The sequence below is a fragment of the Chanodichthys erythropterus genome, chromosome 14, assembly GCF_024489055.1.
Source record: "Chanodichthys erythropterus isolate Z2021 chromosome 14, ASM2448905v1, whole genome shotgun sequence".
Taxonomy (NCBI): Eukaryota; Metazoa; Chordata; class Actinopteri; order Cypriniformes; family Xenocyprididae; genus Chanodichthys; species Chanodichthys erythropterus.
In genome coordinates, this window is record NC_090234.1 from 19,296,108 (window position 1) to 19,319,425 (window position 23,318).

At 35.3% G+C, this 23,318-nt stretch overlaps 1 protein-coding gene across 3 annotated transcripts; it reads left to right on the top strand.

Moving 5' to 3' along the window:
- Positions 1 to 281: 281 nt before the first annotated feature.
- Positions 282 to 22,832, top strand: vil1 (villin 1). Of its 3 annotated transcripts, none has more exons than XM_067409066.1 (20): positions 282 to 491; positions 6,345 to 6,453; positions 6,560 to 6,634; positions 6,748 to 6,944; positions 10,474 to 10,582; positions 11,754 to 11,864; positions 11,989 to 12,191; positions 12,287 to 12,365; positions 13,206 to 13,304; positions 13,698 to 13,851; positions 14,987 to 15,087; positions 15,167 to 15,304; positions 18,071 to 18,229; positions 18,867 to 19,046; positions 19,181 to 19,326; positions 20,274 to 20,418; positions 20,506 to 20,694; positions 20,776 to 20,844; positions 21,028 to 21,192; positions 22,108 to 22,832. In XM_067409066.1, the coding sequence occupies exons 2-20, from the start codon at positions 6,373 to 6,375 to the stop codon at positions 22,219 to 22,221; spliced, it is 2,514 nt and encodes an 837-aa protein (XP_067265167.1). In that variant the 5' UTR covers positions 282 to 491; positions 6,345 to 6,372; the 3' UTR covers positions 22,222 to 22,832. The 3 variants fall into 3 exon arrangements, with proteins under 3 accessions (XP_067265167.1, XP_067265166.1, XP_067265169.1); XM_067409065.1 differs by lacking the exon at positions 282 to 491 and adding an exon at positions 2,930 to 3,064; XM_067409068.1 differs by lacking the exon at positions 282 to 491 and adding an exon at positions 5,918 to 6,057.
- The last annotated feature ends 486 nt before the right edge of the window (positions 22,833 to 23,318 follow it).

Consider the following 23,318-nt stretch of genomic DNA (forward strand, 5'->3'; position numbering starts at 1 on the left):
AAATTTAACCCAACGGTTGGGTTTGTCCATATATGACCCAAATTTGGGTTGAAACAACCTGCCCTAGATCTTTGTAGACATGCTGTTATGCAAACATTTGGACCTGCCTTGATGCCGTCCTACTGCCTTTACCTGTAAAGGCAGCATTTTTTTTTTTTTAGATTTGAGAGCACATGGTTGAAGCCCAACCTCCACTGAGGCCTAACTCACTCTGCAGCACAATCACAAAAGCAGATTCATTGAGCTGAACTAACACCATGTTACCATGTGTCCTGGATTATGTAAGAGAAGGGGGTGAGTTAGAACTGAAGTACTGGTGGCTGGCTGCTTTCTCCCTGGGCAGCAGCGGCTGGTTAATGAGTTTGAGGAAGGACAGGGGAGCGGCCGCATTCTGGAGGCTGAAGTTCACCTAGAGACAATCTGGAAGTAAAAAGATAGGAGAGGAGCCCAACGCTTGGCTATCAAGGACAGAAACACACTGCCTAAAGAAGGTAGGCAACATTCCCTGGCAATGCATAGTTTTACAGTACTTTTAACTGTAAAAACAGAACAACTATTGATGGGAGTTTAGATGATTTATAAGGTAAACGTTAGTCTACCATGCTTTATGGATGCTTTATCTAATGCAAGAGCTTGTGCAGCCATTTTATGGCGTAATGTGTAAGGGAAGTCATAAATTAGTAAATTCACAGAAATGTCATTCTCAATTTGCCCTGTTTCCCATACATTCTTCATAATGTCCTTCACAAAGGCTCTACTGTTGGTTGCAAAGGGTCGAGCACAGCACAACAAACAGTGGTCACTGGTAGACTAACAGTGAGCCACTGTACATCTCACTAATAATCACCAACCCACTTTTGATGGTCTGTTTAACTCTCAGAAGATCCAGCCAGCTCATTGCTGCCTGTGCATTTTGTAACCTACTTCACTTGCCAAATTAACGCAGAAAAAACTGCCTGCATTGATGCTATACACAACATTAATGCACTGAAAGAACTTGCTGAGATTCACCAAGGAAGTTCCATGACCAAAGAGGCTTTAACTAGATCACAGCACAGGAAACATTTGACTTAATTACTGCAGATATATTTTTAAACCTTTTTTCCCAAGTTTCATGGCATACTTGATTCATTCAGTAACTATGCATGGACTTTGGAGTTGTAGTAAGATAAACTACCAGTCAAACGTTTGGACACACCTACTCGTTATTTATTATTACTATTTTATTACATTTTATTATTACAGTAAAAATGTCAAAACTATAAATGGAAATACGGAATTATGCAGCCAAAAATGTTAAACAAATCAAAGCTATATTTTATTGTATCTTCGTTTAACTCTTAATAATAAAGGTTCCAAAAGGGTTTTTTCACAGCGATGCCATAGAAGAACTATTACTGGTTCCTCAAAGAACCTTTCAGTGATTAGTTCTTAAAAGAACCATTTTTTTCTTAGTGTGAGGAACATTTTAAATGTCTAAAGAATCTTTTTCCCTATGAAGATCCTTTTGTGCATTGGAAAGGTTCCATGGATGTTGAAGGTTCTTCATGGAACCATCAATATGCCAATAAAGAACCTATTTATATTTACAAATATAAATGTAATTATTTCATTATTAGACTTGGTCAAAAGGGTTTTAACATCATGAGAAATATAAATTCAGTCAACTGTTTCCAGACATTTGACTGGTTATAGTTGCATCTAATACCACAAAAGTGAAAGAGTTAACCAGTAATACATTCCAGTCCAGATTAGAGCGTGTTTCCTCACTCTTTAAATTTAAGCTTCAAATCAGGGTTATTTTGGTTGGAGAATTGTTTTTGTCTGGAATCCTTGTTAGAAGAGGAGTTTTTGCATTAGCTTTTCATAAAAAGTCCACGACATGAAAGGTCTCCAGTTTAAAGTGTATTTCACTCAAAAAATCCTGTCATCATTTACTCACCCTCATGTCATTACTAACCTAAAAACATCATCATAATATATTCTTTTGTGTTCTGCAGAAGAAAGCCATCGTAAAAGTTTGGAATTACATGATGACAGGGTTTTGCTTTTTGGGTGAAATATCCTTTAACGTTTCACAGTCATATAAGCTCATCATATAAACTCATCTTACTAATCGCCAATATGACCTCATGCTTTGGAGCCTCTCTTTCTCTTTAAATGTATATTTTTCTGAGCAGATTAGATATGTAGTATGCAGAACTAAAGGGAATGTGTAACTTATGAATTTGTAAAAAGGTGTTATTCTTCCCAGAAAACAATTCAATCTGCTCAAGCAAAGAAATACAGACTGCACTGGTTTCCTGGGAAAAAAAAAAAAAAAAAAAAATCAGGCAAAAGACATGGACCTCTTTGGAATATATAAAAATATAAAGGCATTTTAAAATGGATTTCAAAATGACAAAATGAAATTTAAAGACAGACCAGAATTGTTTTTAATAAACTAATGTGCAAAGTGGTTTCTCTGTGGTTTTTATATATAATCCCTGAAAAAGAATATGGAACTCGCCGGAATATCAGAGAATTGTAAAATTGATTTTCATATGAATAAAGCCAATAAATGTCATGCCTGGAAATTTTTATAAAATCATTAACATTTATATAGTGCATATCATTTTTAATCATCATAGTGCATAACTATTTTTACTGAATGAAAAAATTACAGGAAAAGAAATTAATTGGTCAGAAGGAAGAACTGGTCGGTATACAGTACACAGTCATTTCAACACATTAAAGTAAAATGCAAAGGAAAAGTATGTGCAGCACCAGAAGGGCTGGGGGTGGAGAGGTACACAATAAATTTCTTTTGCTTTATTGCTCAGAGAGATCTACTGGGGAGGGGGCTGAGATAAACACCTCATGCATGTAACTACAGATATGACACACCTGTATGCATATCACTTGCTCTTGCCATATATGGCCCTGAGTGAATGAACAGAGAGAGAGAGATAAAAGTGCAAGGGTTGTAAAGTAGAGAGGGAGGGAGTTGTACAGTCTCCACCATTGTCTGTGAACCAGCAGCACCTTTACCTGGCTGCGTCCTTTTCAATTGCTCCGGTGGCAGGTGAGTTCCTCTTACTCTCACTCTTTCCATTGCAGAAAAGACATTTAGCTTTGAAGATGGCCATTAAAGTGATTCATTAGCCAAACAGACTGTAAAAGTTGACCCTGTGAAAGAAGTAAAGGGAAAACCAGTTGTAAATTTGGTGAATAATACAACAGTGCTTCTTATTTGAAATATATAAGCAAATTATTCTGTGAATATTTATCATGAATAACTATTTTTAATTACCCTTCTAACATTGGCGGCAAAAAATATTCCTGTCTTCTAACATCTATTGAATCAATTAACTGATTCATTTGAAGCATTTGATATAAAGGGACATCATGTACATTTATATCTAAAATATTTCCCAAAAACTTTCCTCAAATCAATTTGTTTCTGACTGTCCCTTCCCTTCTAGGATCAAATGTCCTTATGAAATGTCCTTCTCTTAATATTGTACAGTGTATCTGGCAATACCAATGTCTGTTTGGTGTTTAAGCTTATTTGCTGCTATTCATAGTGAAAGGTCATGGCAAACGAAATCAACCAAAAGCATCCGTTTTATATGCTGGCTTTATGCTTGAATAATGCTATTTTAGCCTATATTACATTATACATTATAAGTTTGCAGTGCATGTTCTGATGTGCTTAGGACTGAAACAGAAGCTTGGATATGGAAGAGTTGGAAGAGTTTACAGGAAGAATATTAATCAAGGTTATAGGGAAGGAGGTGGAGATGAGCCATGTACACAGCACTGTCAGGCCTGATCAAACATCGGGCGATTACATAAAAACTCGGCACACTTTCCTGTTTGTTCTGACACACCGCATCTAGTAATACTGGAGGGCAGATAATTCATGATATGCTGTTATAATTGTAACAGGGTTACAGAGCCATTATTGCACCAACGACATAACTTTTAGGATTTAGTTAGGAAATATGGACCTTTGCACTGGGCAGAGGGATTGTGATCGGTGACTTAAGGGTCAGTGCAATCTGCTCACACTAGAGACAGCGATACAACCCCCTAATAAAACCCAACCATCCAATCAAACATGAGAGATTGAGTCATCTGTATTATCACACCATATCAACATGTACGCTGCAAGGTACCAGGCAAACATAAAAAGATGATGATAAGGAAGCTCATAAATTTGGGATATGCAAACAGAAAATGATCTTCTAGGGCGTGTGTGTAGATACATAAAGTGTGTGTATACTGTATGTATGCATGTATGTATATTATTTGTTGATAATGTACATGAGCTGACGTTTTACATGGCTTTGGTCCTGGCGGACTGGATCTACTTCACTGTTGATTATTGTTGAGTATGGACTTGCTACTGCTAACAGATATGTAAGATACACTGCTGCTGCATAAATAGACATACATAAATCATGTAGCAGATCTAGGCAGGTGGAGCTGGGGAGGTGGAGGGTTACTCTACAGCAAACACTAAAACAAATTTAAATGTTGAGAAAGCAATCTTATTGGCTGCAGGATTAGCAGAGGCCAATCAGCTTGTGGCATATGGCAATCATGTGATTGCTTGCAGATGACTGAACTATATTGTGATGATGAATATACATCACATTGGCTGAAAGGCATCATTAAATTACAATAATGTTTCCTGTAAGAGCTATTATCAGGTTCGATGACACCCCATATAGTAGCTTCCTGCCTCATTTGTTTAGCATAACACTACAGAAATGCTGTTGTCTGAAAATAGATGATAGCAATCAAGCAATGGAAAGTTTTTTAAATCAGTGGAACCAGGATGTGGAAAAAGCAGAATGTGGAAATGAGGATAGAGATAGTGGAAGTGAGGATAGGATAGAGAAGATTTGGTTAATGCTTTAAGATGAGATGCCATGGCTTTGAAACAGAGACACTATATACCACACTAACCACATCGTTTGCAACATATTTAAACAGAGGGGTAGTACACACACAACAAAGACAAAGCAAACACAATATAATCGAATTTGTATAGTCCCCTGACTATCATTAACCATGTACAACTTCCTTTAGATTAGAACATAATAAGCATTTTTTACCTGGGTCAATGTAAAGAATATTCATATAATAAATAATAAAAGTGGATTGGATAGAGCAACAAAAATGATTGGAATCTTTACCATTAAATTATCCATTAAACAAGATTTGAAACCAAAAAATACATATTTTGATTTATTTTCAGAGAATATATCTCAAGTTAAAAATAAAATTATGCATTAAAATTAAATAAATATTGTGCATAAAAATGAAGCCTATTTTTAGGAAGCTTTTTGCTGTTTGAATTTATTTTCATAACAATTAAGGACCTTTTATACACCTATAATATATCATGAATTAAGCTTTTTTTAGTTTTACCACATGCATAAATCTCAAAAAACACTTTATAAACAAAAGATGTCATTTTAAACAGTTTTCCTTCTCAAGTAAAAAGTAAAAATAAGTTCAAAAAAAGATTATTTGTAGTTAACAGGGTTTGAACTATGTGCTCACTTCCGCAGATTAAGTGAAGGATTGTAGGGCTTGAACACACCCTGACATCTCAACCACACTTAATGATAACTGCCGCAGATGTGAAGGCGTAGTCTTTACTACAGATTTGCATGATATATGACAGGAGGTTTTCATTTCCTTTCCCAGGGGTGGCTGACTATCTTTCTTCCGTCAGCAAGATTTCAACTGTTGCTTTAGTGTCTTGGTTTACTAATACATGAACTGAAGCACACAGACTTCTGTTTAGGCCGCACCCACTTTTGTCTTTGAATGACACTGAAGAAGCCTGACAGGAAAGAAATCATTAAGCAACTATTTATATGGAGACCATGGCCATAAACAACAAAAAACAAGTCATCTGAAGCTGCTTTACAGCTTTGTGGGATGAACATAATTCATTGATATTTCAAAAAGTCATTATTCTTTGGAAATCTTTACTTTCATTACAAGTCTAATATCGAATACAGCATTTTTTTAACTGCATAGCTGAATGACATGAGGGTGAGTAAATAATGACAGAATAATCTTTTTTTTTTTTTTTGAGAACTGTAACTTTTACTATAGTATACTTTGCTATACGGTGAGATCAGGAAAAGTGTAGATACAAAAAATGGGTTTGGTAAACAGCTTGTTGCTTTGCATTAGATATAATCCAACTCAATGTAATATTAGATGCATACAAACATTTATGAGGAAATAATATACACAGGATATGTAATTCTAGGAAACATTTTGTCTCACTGAATTCAAGTAATTCCTATCCAACCCTCCCTTTTTCTCTCTTCCAGGTATTTCATTGAGACTTAAGCTGGCACCATGCCACAGGACCAAGTCAAGACCGATGTTCCCAAAGTCCTCAATAAAACCACACCAGGACTTCAGATATGGAGAGTGGAGGTAAGCAGTAATGATAGACAGCACAGCTACTTTGTCAAAATTAACATATGAGATACCAACATCTTTAGCAAATCACTAATTAGTCTTCTTTTTAATCAATGGTCAGAACATGGAGCTCGTGCCCTGTCCATCTAAAACATTCGGACAGTTTTTTGAGGGAGACAGCTATGTAATACTCTATGTAAGTATCAGCACTAAGTGCCCTTTAATTACCTCAAGTGCTTTCAAGCTGACAACCCTTTATAGATCAATGAACAAATTGTTGCACTAATAAGAAATAAAAATCATTTTCAGACTCACAAGACCAGCAACAACTACTCCTATGACATTCACTATTGGCTGGGCAAGGCCACCTCCCAGGATGAGCAGGGAGCAGCAGCGATATACACCACACAGATGGATGAGCACCTAGGGGGCGTTGCTGTGCAGCATCGTGAGACCCAAGGCCACGAGAGCGCCACCTTCCAAGGATACTTTAAACAGGGCATTGTGTAAGCCATCTTGGATTACCTTGGATTAATCTACGGAAGAGGATTAGGGCCAAGCAATAATAAAAAAATAAAACCAGCTCTAGAAAAAAGTCGAAATAAAATGTTGAGAATAAACTTGTTAAATTACGAGAAAAAACTCGTTAAATTATAGGAACAAATTTGTAATTTAACAACTTTTTTCTCGTAATTTAATGACTTTATTCTCAACATTTTTTCATGAAATTTTTTCTATAAATTTAACAACTTTTTTCCATAATTTAATGAGTTTATTCTCAACATTTTATCTCGACTTTTTTCTCGAAATTTAACGAGTTTATTGTCAACATTTTATTTAAACTTTTTTTCTCAAAATTTAACGAGTTTTTTCTCAAAATTTAACAACTTTAATCTCGAGATGGTTTTATTTTTTATTACTGCTTGGCCCTAATCCTCTTCCGTATTAATCTAATCAAAAATTATATATATATATATAAAAAAAAAGTCACACTTTTTATCAAATAAATTTAGCTTTAGCACCATTAGGATTCATGGCTAATAAATCAAATAAATAAATATAAAATGTTGCATGAACAAATGAAGCCTGTTTTTTAGAGAAATTTTTGTATTTTGACATTAAAGGGATATAGTCAAAACAAAATGTATTCAGACACCAACATTCCATTTCATTTATTACTACAGTTTATTCACTATAGTTTAAAAAAAGGGTAATAAAATATGACAAGATCTCAGAGTTAAACTGTGTCAGAAAAAAAATCATCTTAATTATGTCAGATAACACTTGAGCAAAACATAGTCAGGTCAAAGTGTCTGAATCATTTTTAGTTCCAAATTTATTTATTTTTTATCAATTTTACTGGTAGTCTACTGTATGAAGAATTTTTGTGTATAATATGTCACAGTTTACTTTATTTTGCTATCCTCACTTAAATAAATGAACTATAGTGTCCTGCACCCACTAGTAAAAATATACCAAAAATATCAAAAACATCTAAATAATTTTTGGTTTGACTGTAGTTCACCCAAAAATGAAAATGCTGTCATTAATTACTCACCCTCATGTCGTCCCAAACCGTGAGACTTTCAATCATCTTCAGAACACAAATTAAGATATTTTTGATGAAATTTGAGAGCTTTCTGTCACTCAAAAAGGTAGTGAATACATTATAAAGGTAATCCATGTGACCCCAGTGATTTAGCCTCAATTTTATGAAGCGACACAAGTGCTTTGTTAAACATAATTTACCACTTTCTTTACAAAATATTAATCTCCAACACACTATGATGCATACGTGTTGTGTTGATGCAAGAGCTGATCTCACTGAAGTTTAATATTTTGTAAAAAAGTGGTAAATTATGTTTTTTTGCTCTAACGAAGCACTCACGTCACATCGCTTCATAAAATTGAGGATAAACCAATGGAGTCACATGGATTACTTTAATGATGTCTTTACTACCTTTCTGGGGCTTGAATGTGGTAGTTGCATAGCTGTCAATGGAGGAACAGAAAGCTCTCAGATTTCAAAAAGATCTTCATTTCTCTTCCGAAGATGAACGAAGGTCTTAGGGCAGTGGTGTCCAAACTCGGTCCTGAAGGGCAACTGTCCTGCAGAGTTTAGCTCCAACTTGCCTAAACACACCTGCCTAGAAGTTTCTAGCCTATAGTAAGACCTTGATTGGCTGGTTCAGGTGTGTTTAATTAGGGTTGGAGCTAAACTCTGCAGGACAGTGGCCCTACAAGAGCAGGATTGGAAACCCCTGCCTTAGGGGTTTGAAATTACATGAGGGTGAGTAATTAATGACAGAATTTTAATTTTTGGTGTGAACTAACCCTTTAATTTAATAACAATTAAGCATATTGCCCACATGTTCACCCAACTGTACTTTGCTCGCCAAAGCAGATGTTTTTTGACCGTTCAAGTGCAAAAAGACACGAAAGAGCAAAATTCAGCATATTTCAGGGATTGACACACTTATCATTGAGGTACTATAGTGTTTGTCTAAAATTTTATTAGATTTGATTTTTAGTTTTAGATTTTAAATTTTTTGTGTTTATGTCTTCTAGTTTTCACTTTTAAATGTTTAAGTTTTTATTTCTGTTATTTTAATACCTCAGGTTAAGGTAAAGCTTAGAAACTAGATGAAATAAAATAAGTTTACATTTTTTATACATATTTATTTTTTATTTCAGTTAATTTATTTCAAATAATGAAGATTTCTTTGGTTTTAGGTTTAGTTAACTATAATAACCCTTATATTTGTAAAATATATTGAATAATATGTCAAATAATGTTCTTAGTCTTTCCTTTCTGTGACAGAAGATGCAGTAGTTTACTATGAATTATATAGAAATTAAATTAAATACAGTTTATTGTGTAAACAAAATAACAATAATGACCAGGAAAAAAAATAATAATTATAAACCATCCCGAAATACACCGTGACTCTTATTCTGAAATGTCTGCAGCCTGCGTTGTAGCCTATTGTAGTAGCAGGCTACTAATGAGGGAGATAAATATGCATTCTTACAACCTACAACACATTACCACATAAACATAGTGTAGTAAACATTGTCGTAATTCATCAATATTTGTTTATAAGCAATCTCTTGGCATAAATGTGCGCTATTCATTAATTACTAAGCAGTCTGAAGTGCTGCTGGGCGAGCCTGTAGAGCGCGCAACAGCGCCGCGTTTCCCGCTGTTAGATCAGCTCGTTACACTTCAAATGTGCGCATCTTCCACACAGGACAACATTCCTGACTGGATATCTTCCCAAATCTTCCCTCTCTTTCATTTTCGTCTCGTTTTTATTCGTTGGCGAATATTAGAGTAGATTTTAGTCATAGTTTTAGTCATTCAAAACACATTTTTATTTAGTCATCGTCTCGTTTTCATCTGTGAAAAAATGTCGTTGGCGAAAATTATGATGGAAATTATTCATAAACGAAATTAACACTGGTTTCCAGATGTTTTACTTTTGACGTTTTTGTAATTCTCCCATTATTCCCAAATGATCTCCTGATTATAGTTTGATTTTATGTTAAAATAAGAATATTTTAAAGGCTTTACCATTTAAATAGTATGTATGTTACATTACTGTTGCCCTGAAAATAATGTCAAAATGCAAAAAACTTCAACGATCCGAAAAAATACCCTTAATTTTATTTATGCAAACTAGAATTTCTAATTTATTTCGGTGAAATTTGACCCTAACATGATCTTGACAGGAGTCATCCCTTTCTGTAATTTATGATGTATAAATGACATTTTCAAGGAGAGTTCAAATTCATGTTATTTCATACGCTTTGTATATATTTTCCATCAATAGTAATTTCCGCAAATGCCGCAAATTCCGCCTATTTATTTTAAGATGCTGTGAGAAGCACATGACTTTAGAATGCTTCTCTTCTCTTAGTCACAAACAGTAAAAAAAAAAAAAAAAAAGTGGAAGATTACAAAAAGTTTCCAAGAAGTGATAAACTTTGACTGAGTGAAAATGAGTAACAATTAATCACCCTGTTAATCTCTAGATACAAAAAAGGTGGAGTCGCATCTGGGATGAAACAAGTGGAGACGAACACGTACAACATTCGCAGACTGCTGCATGTTAAGGGAAATAAGCATGTGGTTGCAGGAGAGGTAAGAATAGCTCCAGTCAGACTGCAACAGAGGAACTCTGACCCACTACAACACTGCATGCTGGTCAGTGGTGTAAAAAGCCGCCTCCTAGACTGTGACATTTTACTACTCCTTTTTTTCATATGTCAACCACACAAAAACCAACTACTCAGATCATGCCTAAAGTATTAAAACCCACAATGGTTTAAAATCATCCAGTTCATGTTGATTTTAAACACATTTAAGCACCTCGGCATTATTATTGAAGTAATTTACATAATATCTAAATGATTTCAGGAATAAGATCCATATAAATATTAACATAATATGCACGCACATGAATTAATTAGTATTATATTGATTATGTGAATGTATTAGTATTATATGCATTATGTGTCTTAGCTTGAGAGGCAGTAAGCATTGTTGTCTTTTAAAAGAAATGCGTTACAATTCTGCATTACTCCCTATAAAGTAACTAATTGTATTACTTAGTTACTTTACAATGATTAATAAAGTGAGATTAAATACATAAAGTACATTTGTATGGAAAGACTTACAGTACCTATGGGAACGTAGTCGCGAGTCGCAAAAATACGTACCAATACATATCACTGCAGTTTCCAACAGAAATAAACACTAGAGGCACTTTTAATTGTTTTCATACACAGTTATGATTACAGAGTCAGCTTATGGATTAATAAAGGCTTGTTTTCACGTGTCCTTGCACAATATTATGTTATTACTTCAAAACGCTTTTTACCAAAGTGCACGATTTGTAAACAAATATATTTTGGACTTTGCATCCTTAACCAGCTCCATATGTTTCGCTTTTCTGACATAACAGGCTTGCCCGGTTGCTCAGCTGATACGGAGTTGTATGAGAAAGCGTTGGGTACGAATCCAGGGAAAAACGAGTCACAGTAAAAGAGCTCAAAGATAAGAGATAAAAACAAGCTAAAACGGCACGATTATGGATGTTACGTACCATATTCATGTTTATCTGCTCTGGCAAAAAAAAAAAAGCACACACTTTTAGCGTCACTCAATGGACATTTCACATTGAAACTGCAGTATTATGTATGTATTGGTACATATTTTGCGACTTGTAATGCGTTAACCCCAACACTAGTTATAAGTAAGCTGATTTACCATAAGAAATGTAAATAATGAGGCTCAATTCCTCTGTGTTCAGGTGGAAATGAACTGGAAGAGCTTTAATAAAGGTGATGTGTTCCTGCTGGACCTGGGGAGCCTGATCATTCAGTGGAATGGCCCCAAGAGTAACCGAATGGAGAGGTTAAGGGTAAACAGTTAGAATTGATTTGCCATGCAAAAAAGCCCAATTTAGCATTGTTAAGAATCACATTCTTGATGCTGAAGGTCTATATTACCACATCTGCACAGTGTTTACTGATGGCTTTTTCTAGGGAATGAACCTAGCGAAGGACATTCGTGACCGAGAGAGAGGTGGTCGAGCACAAGTGACTGTAGTGGAAGGAGATGATGAGAAATCCTCTGAGGAAGCCATGAAAATGATGAAGGAGGTACTGGGGGACAGAAGAGAGATCAGAGATGCCATCCCAGATGAGATTGTTGATGAGAAACTGAAGACTGCCATTAAACTCTTTCAGTGAGTTAAATTTGAAACCGTTTTAAATCACAACTTGGAGTGCATTATTGTGCTGAAAAATATGTACTGCATCTAAAACAATCTTGTGTGAAAAGTATTTCAGATGCTGACGGTAACCTTGTAGTTCAGGAGGTGGCAGTGAAACCTCTCACACAAGACCTACTGAAAACTGAGGTACGATTAACCCTGACACCTCACCCAAAGCAATTCTGTATAGAGGCCAAGTTGATAGCATAGTGAAATATATATATATATATATATATATATATATATATATATATATATATATATATACACACAATATAAAGTGTCAAAGTGCACAGGTGCATTTCACTGATCACAGCTGGGAGGGACATATGTGATAAGGGTAATCTGCATCAGCATAACGTGCAAGCCTAAAAACAGTAGTGGATGTCTGTTAAGATAAGACAGAACTATCAGGAACACAGTCATTTTCACTACTCAGTTTGACCTGCTCAAGCGGTTGTGATGCAAATATAACCGACTACCATTCAAAATGTCACCAGGAAATGCTCCTGGCAAACCATTTTGCTTCTGTAATCTGACATACCCTCAAGACAAATGAGAGAAATGTATTGCAAGACTTGATTTTATTTATCAGGAATCGATTAGATAGTGAAACGTGAGAGTTGAAGCCAAGGATGGAGTAGTTGGAGGAAATGGGCTAAAAAGAAAGAGGAACTTGTTTGAGCAAGTTCTTACGTTATTATTGTTATGCAAGGTTATGAAGACAACTATTTAAAAAAAAAAGAAAGTATGCACCAATAAACTGTGCACAATATGCATTCAAAATTAAACAGAATCAAATCTGATTTCATGTTGACTTGAAATGGAGAAGCAGGACCAGTAAAGAAACAAGCAAGTTGTATGCATGATGAACAGCTATTCAAATGCAAATTGAGTGTATAATTCTCATTTTGGTACACAAGAGACAAAGGAGATACTGCTAAGTAGCTGCAGTATAAATGTATTGAAATCTGATTCCTGTGGCAGGACTGCTATCTGCTAGATCAAGGCGGAATAAAGATCTTTATCTGGAAGGGCAAAAAGGCATCAAAAACTGAAAGGGCAGAGTCTCTGAAGAAAGCAGAGGTGAGTCCAGACCATTTACATACACCAATGAAGCACTAACCAAACTATTTTTTTACAATGTGCCTCATACAAATGTGCATATGCACGTATTTGTGTGGATGCTGTCATGCAGAAATCATGATTTATCATCAGCTAATTGATTCTAAAAGTCCTTAAAATTCAAGTCTTTAAAGCACTTTAGAGATAAATAATTATCTGACATATTCTGGATTGTTTTTTTTTGTTTTTTTAATTGCTTGAGAACCATTTCTGCACACTTAAGAACATTTGTACACAATTATATGTGAATAAGGCCCAATATTTCTAATCTTAGCATAGTATACTGCACCAAAAGTTAATGTAATCACATCTCACAAACACTTCCTCATCTCATGTAATGTTCTATTGTTCTAGGCCTACATAAAGGCAAAAGGATATCCTTCATCCACCTATGTAGAGACCGTGAGTGAAGGAGCAGAATCATCAGTGTTCAAGCAACTCTTCCAGAAGTGGACAGACAAGGGACAGACAGTTGGAATGGGCACCACACACAGTCCAGGGAAAATAGGTGAGCATGGTGTACTAGAGTGAAGACCCACACTAAAAGACTACTGACGTAGCTGAAACACTGGCAAAAACAGAAGTCCAGGAGAAAATAAATGTGTTATTTTTTTGTAATAATTAAAAATGACAACAACAATAAAAAAAAATAGGCAGTTCTGCAAGTGTTTGGGGAGTTACTTTAAAGCTCATAGTTCGTCCAGCTAGAGTTTAAGTTAAAATACAGTCAAGCTCATCCTTTGAAATAGCAGTTAGCTACACTACAATTTGCTAACAAAAAGTAGCTAACCATAACTATACAGTGCCACTTGAAAGTTTGTGAACCCCTCGGAGAATCTGTGAAAATGTGAAAAAATGTCACCCCCTGGCTCTTAATGCATCGTGTTTCCTTCTGGAGCATCAGTGAATGTTTGAACCTTTTTTAATAGTTGTGTTTGAGTCCCTCAATTGTCTTCAGTGTGAAAAGATGGATCTCAAAATCATACAGTCACTGCTGGAAAGGGTTCAAATATGCAAAAGATGCTGGAAAATCAAAGAATCGGCAGGACTTGGAGGATTTTTCTGAAGAACAGAGCTCAGATTAACTGTTCAGAACAACCATCACAAAACATAAAAACAGTCATAGACCATCCAGCTAACCACACACAGTATTGAGAATCAACGGTTCACAAACTTTTGAGCTATTTTTTATCTTGTGAATTGTATGTAAACATCTTTTATGTAAAATATCTTAATCCGGACAGTACTTAATAAAAAATAACATGCATTTTGCACAATCTCTCTTATTTTGTTAAAATTTTTCACATTTTCGCAGATTCTGCAAGGGGTTCACAAACTTTCAAGCAACACTCTATATCTGTATATCTGTGTTCTGCTTTGCTACTTTTAGTTGTCATCTTTTCAACACTGCTGAAAGAACATCTATTTAAGAATAAGGCAGCATTCATACAGGAAGTGTTATTACGTTTAAAAAAAAATAGCTGTGGTGAGATGCTGATTAAAAAAAACCACACTTTCGTCTGCCATTAAAAAATAGCACAGACAAAACCGAAGAATGCATCCTGTATAAACACCCCCTTACAGACCCATCATATTTTACATGACTGACTCTATTAATTTTATTTATTATTTGCTTTCTGTAGCCAAGGTTGAGCAAGTCAAGTTTGACGCCACCTCTATGCATGCCAGACCTGACTTGGCTGCACAGCAGAAAATGGTGGATGATGGGTCAGGCGAAGCCGAGGTCAGTGAAATGACCTTTCATTGCCTTTCATTCATCTTAGTGAAACAGAACTCATTACATGAACGTGTTCATCCCACAGGTTTGGAGGATAGAGGACAATGAGCTCGTCCCTGTGGAAAGGAAGTGGCTCGGCCACTTCTACGGTGGGGACTGTTACCTTATTCTCTACAAATATGAAGTCAGCAGCAAAATATACTACATTCTGTACATGTGGCAAGTAGGTGTATCTTCCTCCCTCATTTACTCACTCCCTGTACACTACAGAAGGCTACATTTATTTAATCAAAAAACAGTAATATTTTGAAATATTATTACATTTTAAAATAACTATTTTCTATTTGAACATTTTAAAATGTAATTTATTGCTGTAACTGATTACTCCAGTCAGTGTCACATGATCCTTCAGAAATCATGAAATATGTTGACTTGGTGCCCAATTAGAGTTGTGCAGCTTAATACTTTTGTGGAAAGATTTTTCAATTAATAGAAAGTTCTGTAACACTTTATTTTAGGGTCTTTTAACTAGTTGCTTATTAGCATGCATTTTAATAGAATATTGGCTATATATTAGTACTTATTAATAATATTAATATTAATATAAAAAATATTAATGCCTTATTCTGCATGACCTAATCCTACCCAATACCAAAACTTAACAAGTTAATAACTATTAATAAGCAGTATATTAGGAGTTTATTAAGGGGAAAAGTCATAGTTAATAGTTGTTTCCTATACTAAAGTGTCCCCAAAAGGGTAACACTTTATAATAACTGCACACTATGAAGCATTAGTTAAGCATTAGTTAATAGTTATTTCATCACTTATAAAGCATTAATAGACATTAGTAAGTAGTTTATAAATACAGCTATAATTGCTTTATTCTTGATTTATAAGCATATATATAATGTGTTTAATAATTGTATTTTCATACTTTATTAATAATCAATTTATCATTTCTAAATTAAGTATTACATTATTTACAGACCAGTTATTTAGGAGTTGTCAGTGGTTCATTTAGGAAGTGTAAGTAAATGATTAATAAACTATTTAAACATTCATTTATACATCTTATTATTTAGACACATAATAATAGTTACTTAGTGTGTTAGTAAATGTTTTATTAACACATATTCCTACTGCAATTCATGATTAATTCAGGTAATTATAAAACATTTAGAAGTAGTCAGTTAACTATTTTTGTGAGCTCATCTAAAGTGAGGACTGTTTATGCTTTCTAAAGCTTTTATAAATGAGATTTAAAGGTTCAGTGATCTTCTGCACTGCTGGTCTCTAATGTTTTAAAGTTAGTACCGAGGTAGTTTTGACACTAGGAATATGTTAATAAAGCATTTATTAACACACTGAGTAACTAATACTATATGTATAAATAATAAGATGCATAAATGTACATTTAAATATTTTATTAATCATTTACTTACACTTCCTAAATGATCTTATGAACCACTGACAACTCCTAAATTACTGCTTTGTGAATAATGTAATACATAATTTAGAAATGATAAATTGATCATTAATAAAGTATGAAAATACAATTATTAAACTCATTATAGATGCTTATAAATCAAGAACAAAGCATTTATAGCTGTATTTATAAATGGCTTACTAATGTCTATTAATGTTTTATAAATGATAAATTAACTATTTACTAATGCTTAACTAATGCTTCATAGCGTGAGTTATTCTAAAGTGTTACCGAAATCTCTTGTAACACTTTTGATCAACTTGATGTATCCTTCCTGAATAAAAGTATTAATTTATTAACTGATCCAAACCTTTTAATGGTAGTGAATGTCTTTGAATTTCAATTAACTTTTAATTCTACTTTCTTACATTCACATTTGAATTGGAATTCTACAGCTTAAGGCTAATTCACACCACACAGACAGACGCCAACAAACACCAACAGATTCGTTCGTTGGGATTTGTCGGATCAGTGTGTTACCCCTGTCAGCGTTTGTTGGCATCGATCGGGGTTTGTTTTCACCCAACTAAACATGTTTAATCGGCATTTGTCGGGTCTTGGAATGTCTGAGCATTGGGATATGATTTTCCAACAAATGGCAACAAACTCTGACGTACTCTAATGTAAACATCCTTTATTGATATGAAAATCACATAGAAATCATATACTGTCGTAATCATGTGTTTATTAGCTTCATGTTACATGTTTCTGGGAAGTGAAAACAAAAAGCGCAGGAATCTGCCAATTGTCATCAGATCGCATAAATCAGTGGATAATGAATAGAAATTATGATTCTGTCTAATCTTGTGTAAATATATCAATAATTCTCCAAGTATGCACACTTTTGGACTAAAAACCCTAACGTGAACACAAATAAACCAAAGCAGATGTGACTGAATATGCGTTTTAAAATATCATAAGTTTGATACCAACTGATTATTTTGCACTCCTGGCATAAATTAAGAAATTACTGTCACTGCAACCAAATTTTATCATAAACAGTGAACAATTATCGAAGCTGGAGTAGTTAATCTTTCTAATGAAACAATACATCCAGATCACCTGCAGTTCTCTGCATAAATTCAAGTAGGCTACATGCCCCGCCTTTCCCGTCGCAGCAACCACAGCTTCACCCACAACCTCATTATTGTTGTATGGCCTCTTTTCATGTGAGAACCTTACATTTAAAGACATTCTGACTCGAAGTTTGTCAGTGTCTGATGGCATAGCGTGAACATGACAGCTTCTTTTCAAGAAAACCAACAGCCAACTTGATTGTTTGCGTTTGTTGCCGTCTGTCTGTGAGGTGTGAATTGTCCTTTACAACTGAATTAAAATTCAGGAATTTAACTGTAATTTAAAAGCAAAAGGATATTATTCTCAGTTCAGTTCTAAATGCTGAACAACCCTGGATCTCAAAGAAACCAGCATTTGATGACAGCACAACCAATGCTATTTTCCCGAAATCCTGAACTAGAAACTCTGTTGATGACATTTTAGGGTCGCCATGCAAGCACAGCGGAGCTGACAGCCTGTGCATATCAGGCAGTGATTCTGGACCAGAAGTACAATGGAGAACCGGTGCAGGTCCGCGTTCCCATGGGAAAGGAGCCCATGCACCTAATGGCCATTTTCAAGGGCAAAATGGTTGTTTATGAGGTAGATCTGTCAGCCTGTTCCTCTCTATAAGAAACACTTGGGCATGTTTTCCGTTGCAACAACGGAAACCCAAAACCCAAACATACTTCCTGTTTTAATAATGATTCGGTTTCTGTTCATTAGAACACTATCAAAAAAAAAAAAAAAAAAAGAGCAGAAAATAAGAAGTGCAACAGCTTGCCACCTTAAAGATACAACTTTGTCCCCCATCAAATCAGGGTGCATATTATCGTATTTCCTTAAGATAATAATATGCACCCTTTAAGGGTAGATTTGATGCAAATGTGTACTTCTGAGGGTACTGCTCCAATGATGAACTAAAACTATAATTTTTTGCAATTTTTTTTTTTTTTCTGAGAGTGTAAGAATGATGGTGACGTGTAATTTTTGCTGTACAAATACCTTCACCTATCCAAGTTTAATTTGCAAAGAAAATAAAAGTAAGCTAATCACAGCCCGACAAGCGCTAAATGTGTGGCGCTTTCAAAACAATTGAGGTGGGATGGACAAAGGTAAAATTAGCAAGAGTGTTTTGAAAGCAACTGGCGCTACTAGAAGTGCAGAAATTACAAACTTATCTTTAATCCTCGCAGTGCATGCCAACTCATTGTTGTGACTGGTTGTGATTGAATATCAGGAAGGAAGTTCCAGAGAAGGCTCCACCCAATCTAAGCCATCAGTAAGATTGTTTCACGTCCATGGAACGAATGAGTTCAACACGCGTGCGATTGAGGTGCCTCCACGCTCATCTTCTCTGAACTCCAATGATGTGTTTGTGCTCAGCACAGATAAGTGCTGCTACTTGTGGTATGGCAAGGTTGGTAGAGTTTAATACTGAAAACATATGGCATATTTCAAAAGATGTTTCTGCAAAAGAGTATAGGGGAGCACCAGTATGTCTTACGTCTTACCTATCTGTCCTAAATACTTGACTTAAATATTAAAATGCAGGGCTGCAGTGGAGATGAGAGAGAGGTGGCCAAAACACTGGCTGACATCATCTCCAAAAGGGAGAAAAATGTTATTGCAGAGGGTCAGGAACCAGCTGACTTCTGGGTGAACCTTGGTGGAAAGTCACAGTATGCCAGCAGCAAAAGGTACAGTAACATTTGCACACTTGTCACTGTAAATGCACAAATTGATATGGCTCTGTCCCAAAACCTGTTGAGCTGATTTGCTGTCTACATAGGGCACCTTGTGCACCTACATTCTAAGGCTGCATCCTAACTGAAATGGAACCCTTATAAATGGCCAATCTAAAATGCTGTACATACTGTAGTAGAGAATGCATAATACAGAGTGCAACAGTCGGATTCTCAAAGTATTTTTTTTTTTTTTCTCCATAGGGAAATTGATTTTTAACGTTAAATTATAAACCTTTAAAGACATACCTGTTGTGAGCTCTGAGATTGTTAATCAATGGTATAAGCTTTTGTTGAAGCCAACAGTTTGCAGTATTTCAACTTATTTTTTAAAGAATCATGTTTAACAGTAAAATTCCTGGTGGAAAAACTACATTACCCATGATGCTGTAAAAAATTACACCAATCAGAGAGTCGAGCAAGAAAATCATGCTAAAAGAGCTCAGCAAAGGAACTCCAATGAAGCACTATGACGTAAATGACGTAATTGGTCAGCCTTGATACACTTTTGAAATACTTACTATATACAGTATATATATTTCTCAATCGTTTTAAATTCGGTTATGTCATTTGCAATGCTTCATGGGATTGTAGTTCTTTCCCTTATTAAAACCATTAAGTACTCTGCTTTGTCTTTTTTCCTTCAAATAAAAGCTTGCAATTTTATGTAATGGTTGGTGTGGTTCATGGCTTAAAATGCTTTAACAAATGGACTGGAAAAAATCATTCAAGAGCCAATACCAGAGGAAAACGTTGGCGGGCATTGCTACACTCTATAGCGCTCCTCACGTGTAGAACACTTTGGCACTTTGGAATTGCTTTCGTTGCAAAGGATATATATTATTCTACATAGACAGTTTGCAAGTTTTGGGACACAGCCTATAAGTTTCTCCTATTCTCAGACTTCAGGATGAGAACAGCAGTGTTACGCCCCGGTTGTTTGAGTGCTCCAACCAGACGGGTCGCTTTATAGCGACAGAGATTACAAACTTTAACCAGGATGACCTGGATGAGGATGATGTGATGTTGCTGGACATCTGGGATCAGGTGAATGTCAGGGTGGTTGTCTCTCTTCAGAATTGTTCATATCTTTTCCAGACCACTAGAAATCACAGCGCAATTATGTTCTGTCAGGTGTACCTGTGGATCGGCAAAGGTGCCAATGACACGGAGAAGCATGACGCAGTGGTTACAGCACAGGAATATCTGAAGTCCCATCCTGCAGGGCGTGACCTGGATACACCTATCCTAGTGGTGAAGCAAGGGTTTGAGCCGCCCACCTTTACAGGCTGGTTCCACGCCTGGGACCCACAAAAGTGGAGTGTAAGTGATATATCTTTTGGCATGACAACGCATTTTAAAAATGTATGGTACAGGTGATTAATGTTTTTTATTCTCTTTTAGGGTGGGAAATCCTATGACCAGCTTAAATCAGAGCTGGGAGATGCAACTGATCTCATCAAAATTACTGTGGTAGGTTCAGGGCTTAAATGATAAAGCGTGTCGCTAGCAACGTCAAGGTCATGGGTTCAGTTACCTACAGGGAACTGATAAAATGTACAGTATAACTTGAATGCTCTTTAAGTTGCTTAGGTCAAAAATCACCTGCCAAATCCATAAATGTGACATGAAAATGTCTTGACATCTTGTGCACAGGATCTGACCCAAACAACCTCAAACCAAACCAACTCAAGTAGCTCAGGTAGCTCAACTCAAGGGACTGTGATACCCCATCCTGTCACGCAAACCTTCCCTCCAGAGAAGCTGGTGAACGTTCAAAAAGAAGACCTGCCGGATGGAGTCGATCCCACAAGAAAAGAGGTAAACTCTTGATCTACTGATGTCTTTTTTCACACACTATATCAAATGTAAAATACACACTGCCAAAACGCAATTAATTGTCCCCAAAACAATAAAATGTTACTGTTAACACATACAATAACAGGGAATAAGAACATTTTATTCCAAACTACACTGCCCTCCAAAAGTTTGGAAACGCCCTAGAAAAGCGGGGTTTTGGACAATATTGGCATGAATCCTTTTTAATTTGTGATAATTTTGCACTGATAAGGGACAACGCAAACTACTAAAACATATTTTATTACATAAACAGTTTATACATAGAAAAAAAAATAATTTTTGATTCATCAAAATATCCACTATTAGCAGCTATCTGACCTAAACTGGGTTCTAATTGGTTCATTGTATTCTAAACTGAATTGGCAATCAATTGTTGAAGCTATTAAGGTTTGCTGACCCAAAAATCTTTTACAAACCTCGGCCAAGTTTAAACCAGTAACCAGGCATCACAGCTGGCAAGGGGCATGTCTGACTTTGACATGTATATATTGCCATTATTATGTAATCAAACTGAAAATTATTATTGCTGGTCTTCAATGATAATGTCGAGTTACTTTAATGTATTTGCACCAAAAAATGATAAGGATTTATGCTGATATCGTCCAAAACCACATTTTGCCATGAGTGTTTCCAAACTTTTGGAGGGCAGTGTAAATTAGTAAATAAACAACATAAATGTGAAAACCTGTGTTGAAAAATATGAATATGTCATATTGCACCTAAATTAGAAAAAAAAAAAAAAATATATATATATATATATATATATATATATATATATATATATATATATATATATTATATTACTATATGTTATATTACTATATATGTTATATGTTTTCGTGTGAATTATAACACATACCTCTATCATCTATGCAGGACTATCTCTCAAACGATGACTTCCTCCTGATCATGGGGATTTCTCGGGTGGATTTCTATGCTATGCCGTCCTGGAAGCAGCTGAACATAAAGAAAGAAAAGGGCCTGTTTTAGGATGGGCACAAATACAATCCTGTGCTACAAAACAGACTTCATTTTATGCTAAACTGTATGAATGCCAGTAGTGGTGCCATGCAAAAACACTACAGTCAGGATCATTTCTTTTTAGAGTTTATAGATTTACATGTTTACATATAATTACTTTATTTAAATATATTTTTGGCACATGCAATTTGATTTATTTGAAATGGCTGTATTTGAAGTTAATGTTTTAAAGCAGTAATTACCTTAGAGTATAATTTTACAACAGAAAATATGGGCAATATGGGAAAATGAAGTTTGCAGGTCTTTTTTACACAGCGAGTATTGAAGCTGCTTGGTGAACTTCAATTTTAATCTTTCCTTAATGCATCTCAATGGGATACCTTCAAGCACTGACTAAAAGCTGCTTTTTAGTGGCTTAAGCACTAGAATAAAATTTAATATATTTGAACTAAGGTAAAGATGTTTATATGAGGTTAATCATGTATAGTGAGTGTTAATTACTGGACACTGTCTACTGTCTAATGTGTAATTTCCATTGGTATTAATCATTTACTGTATACAAGAGGCACACCACCTGTCTAATGGAAAAGTCAATAAACAGAAAAAGACCTCATTGTAATGGAAAATCTTTTGTTGCCTCTTTGCTAATGCAAATATTATACATTAACCCATGCACAAATTCAATAAGGTATTGCAGAACCCTTTTTGTGGCCCCTGGCAAAGCATTTGCATCTTAATCTCACAAAACAGCAAACTTGTAAGTACAGTTTCTCATGTAAATAGCATAGAGATCAAAGCCTGAAAATGGTAGTCAAATTATGGCAGCCAACTAGTTACTCAGGAAAGCTATCAGATGTTGAAGTCATCCTAGCTTGTAGGAGAAAAGCCCAGTCTAGGCTAGTTTGCTGGTATCCAAAACCAGCAAATGACCAGCAAACGATCTAGGCTGGTTTAAGTTATGGGATTAGTTATCAAGAGTTTTAAAGAGTTTAATCAGGGACGTAGTGTAACTGAAAAAGCCTTTGAAAAACATAGGCAGTCAATGGTAGAATTACCTCAGACACCTCGTAGTACAGCAGACCAATGATTAAATAGCCTATACTAAT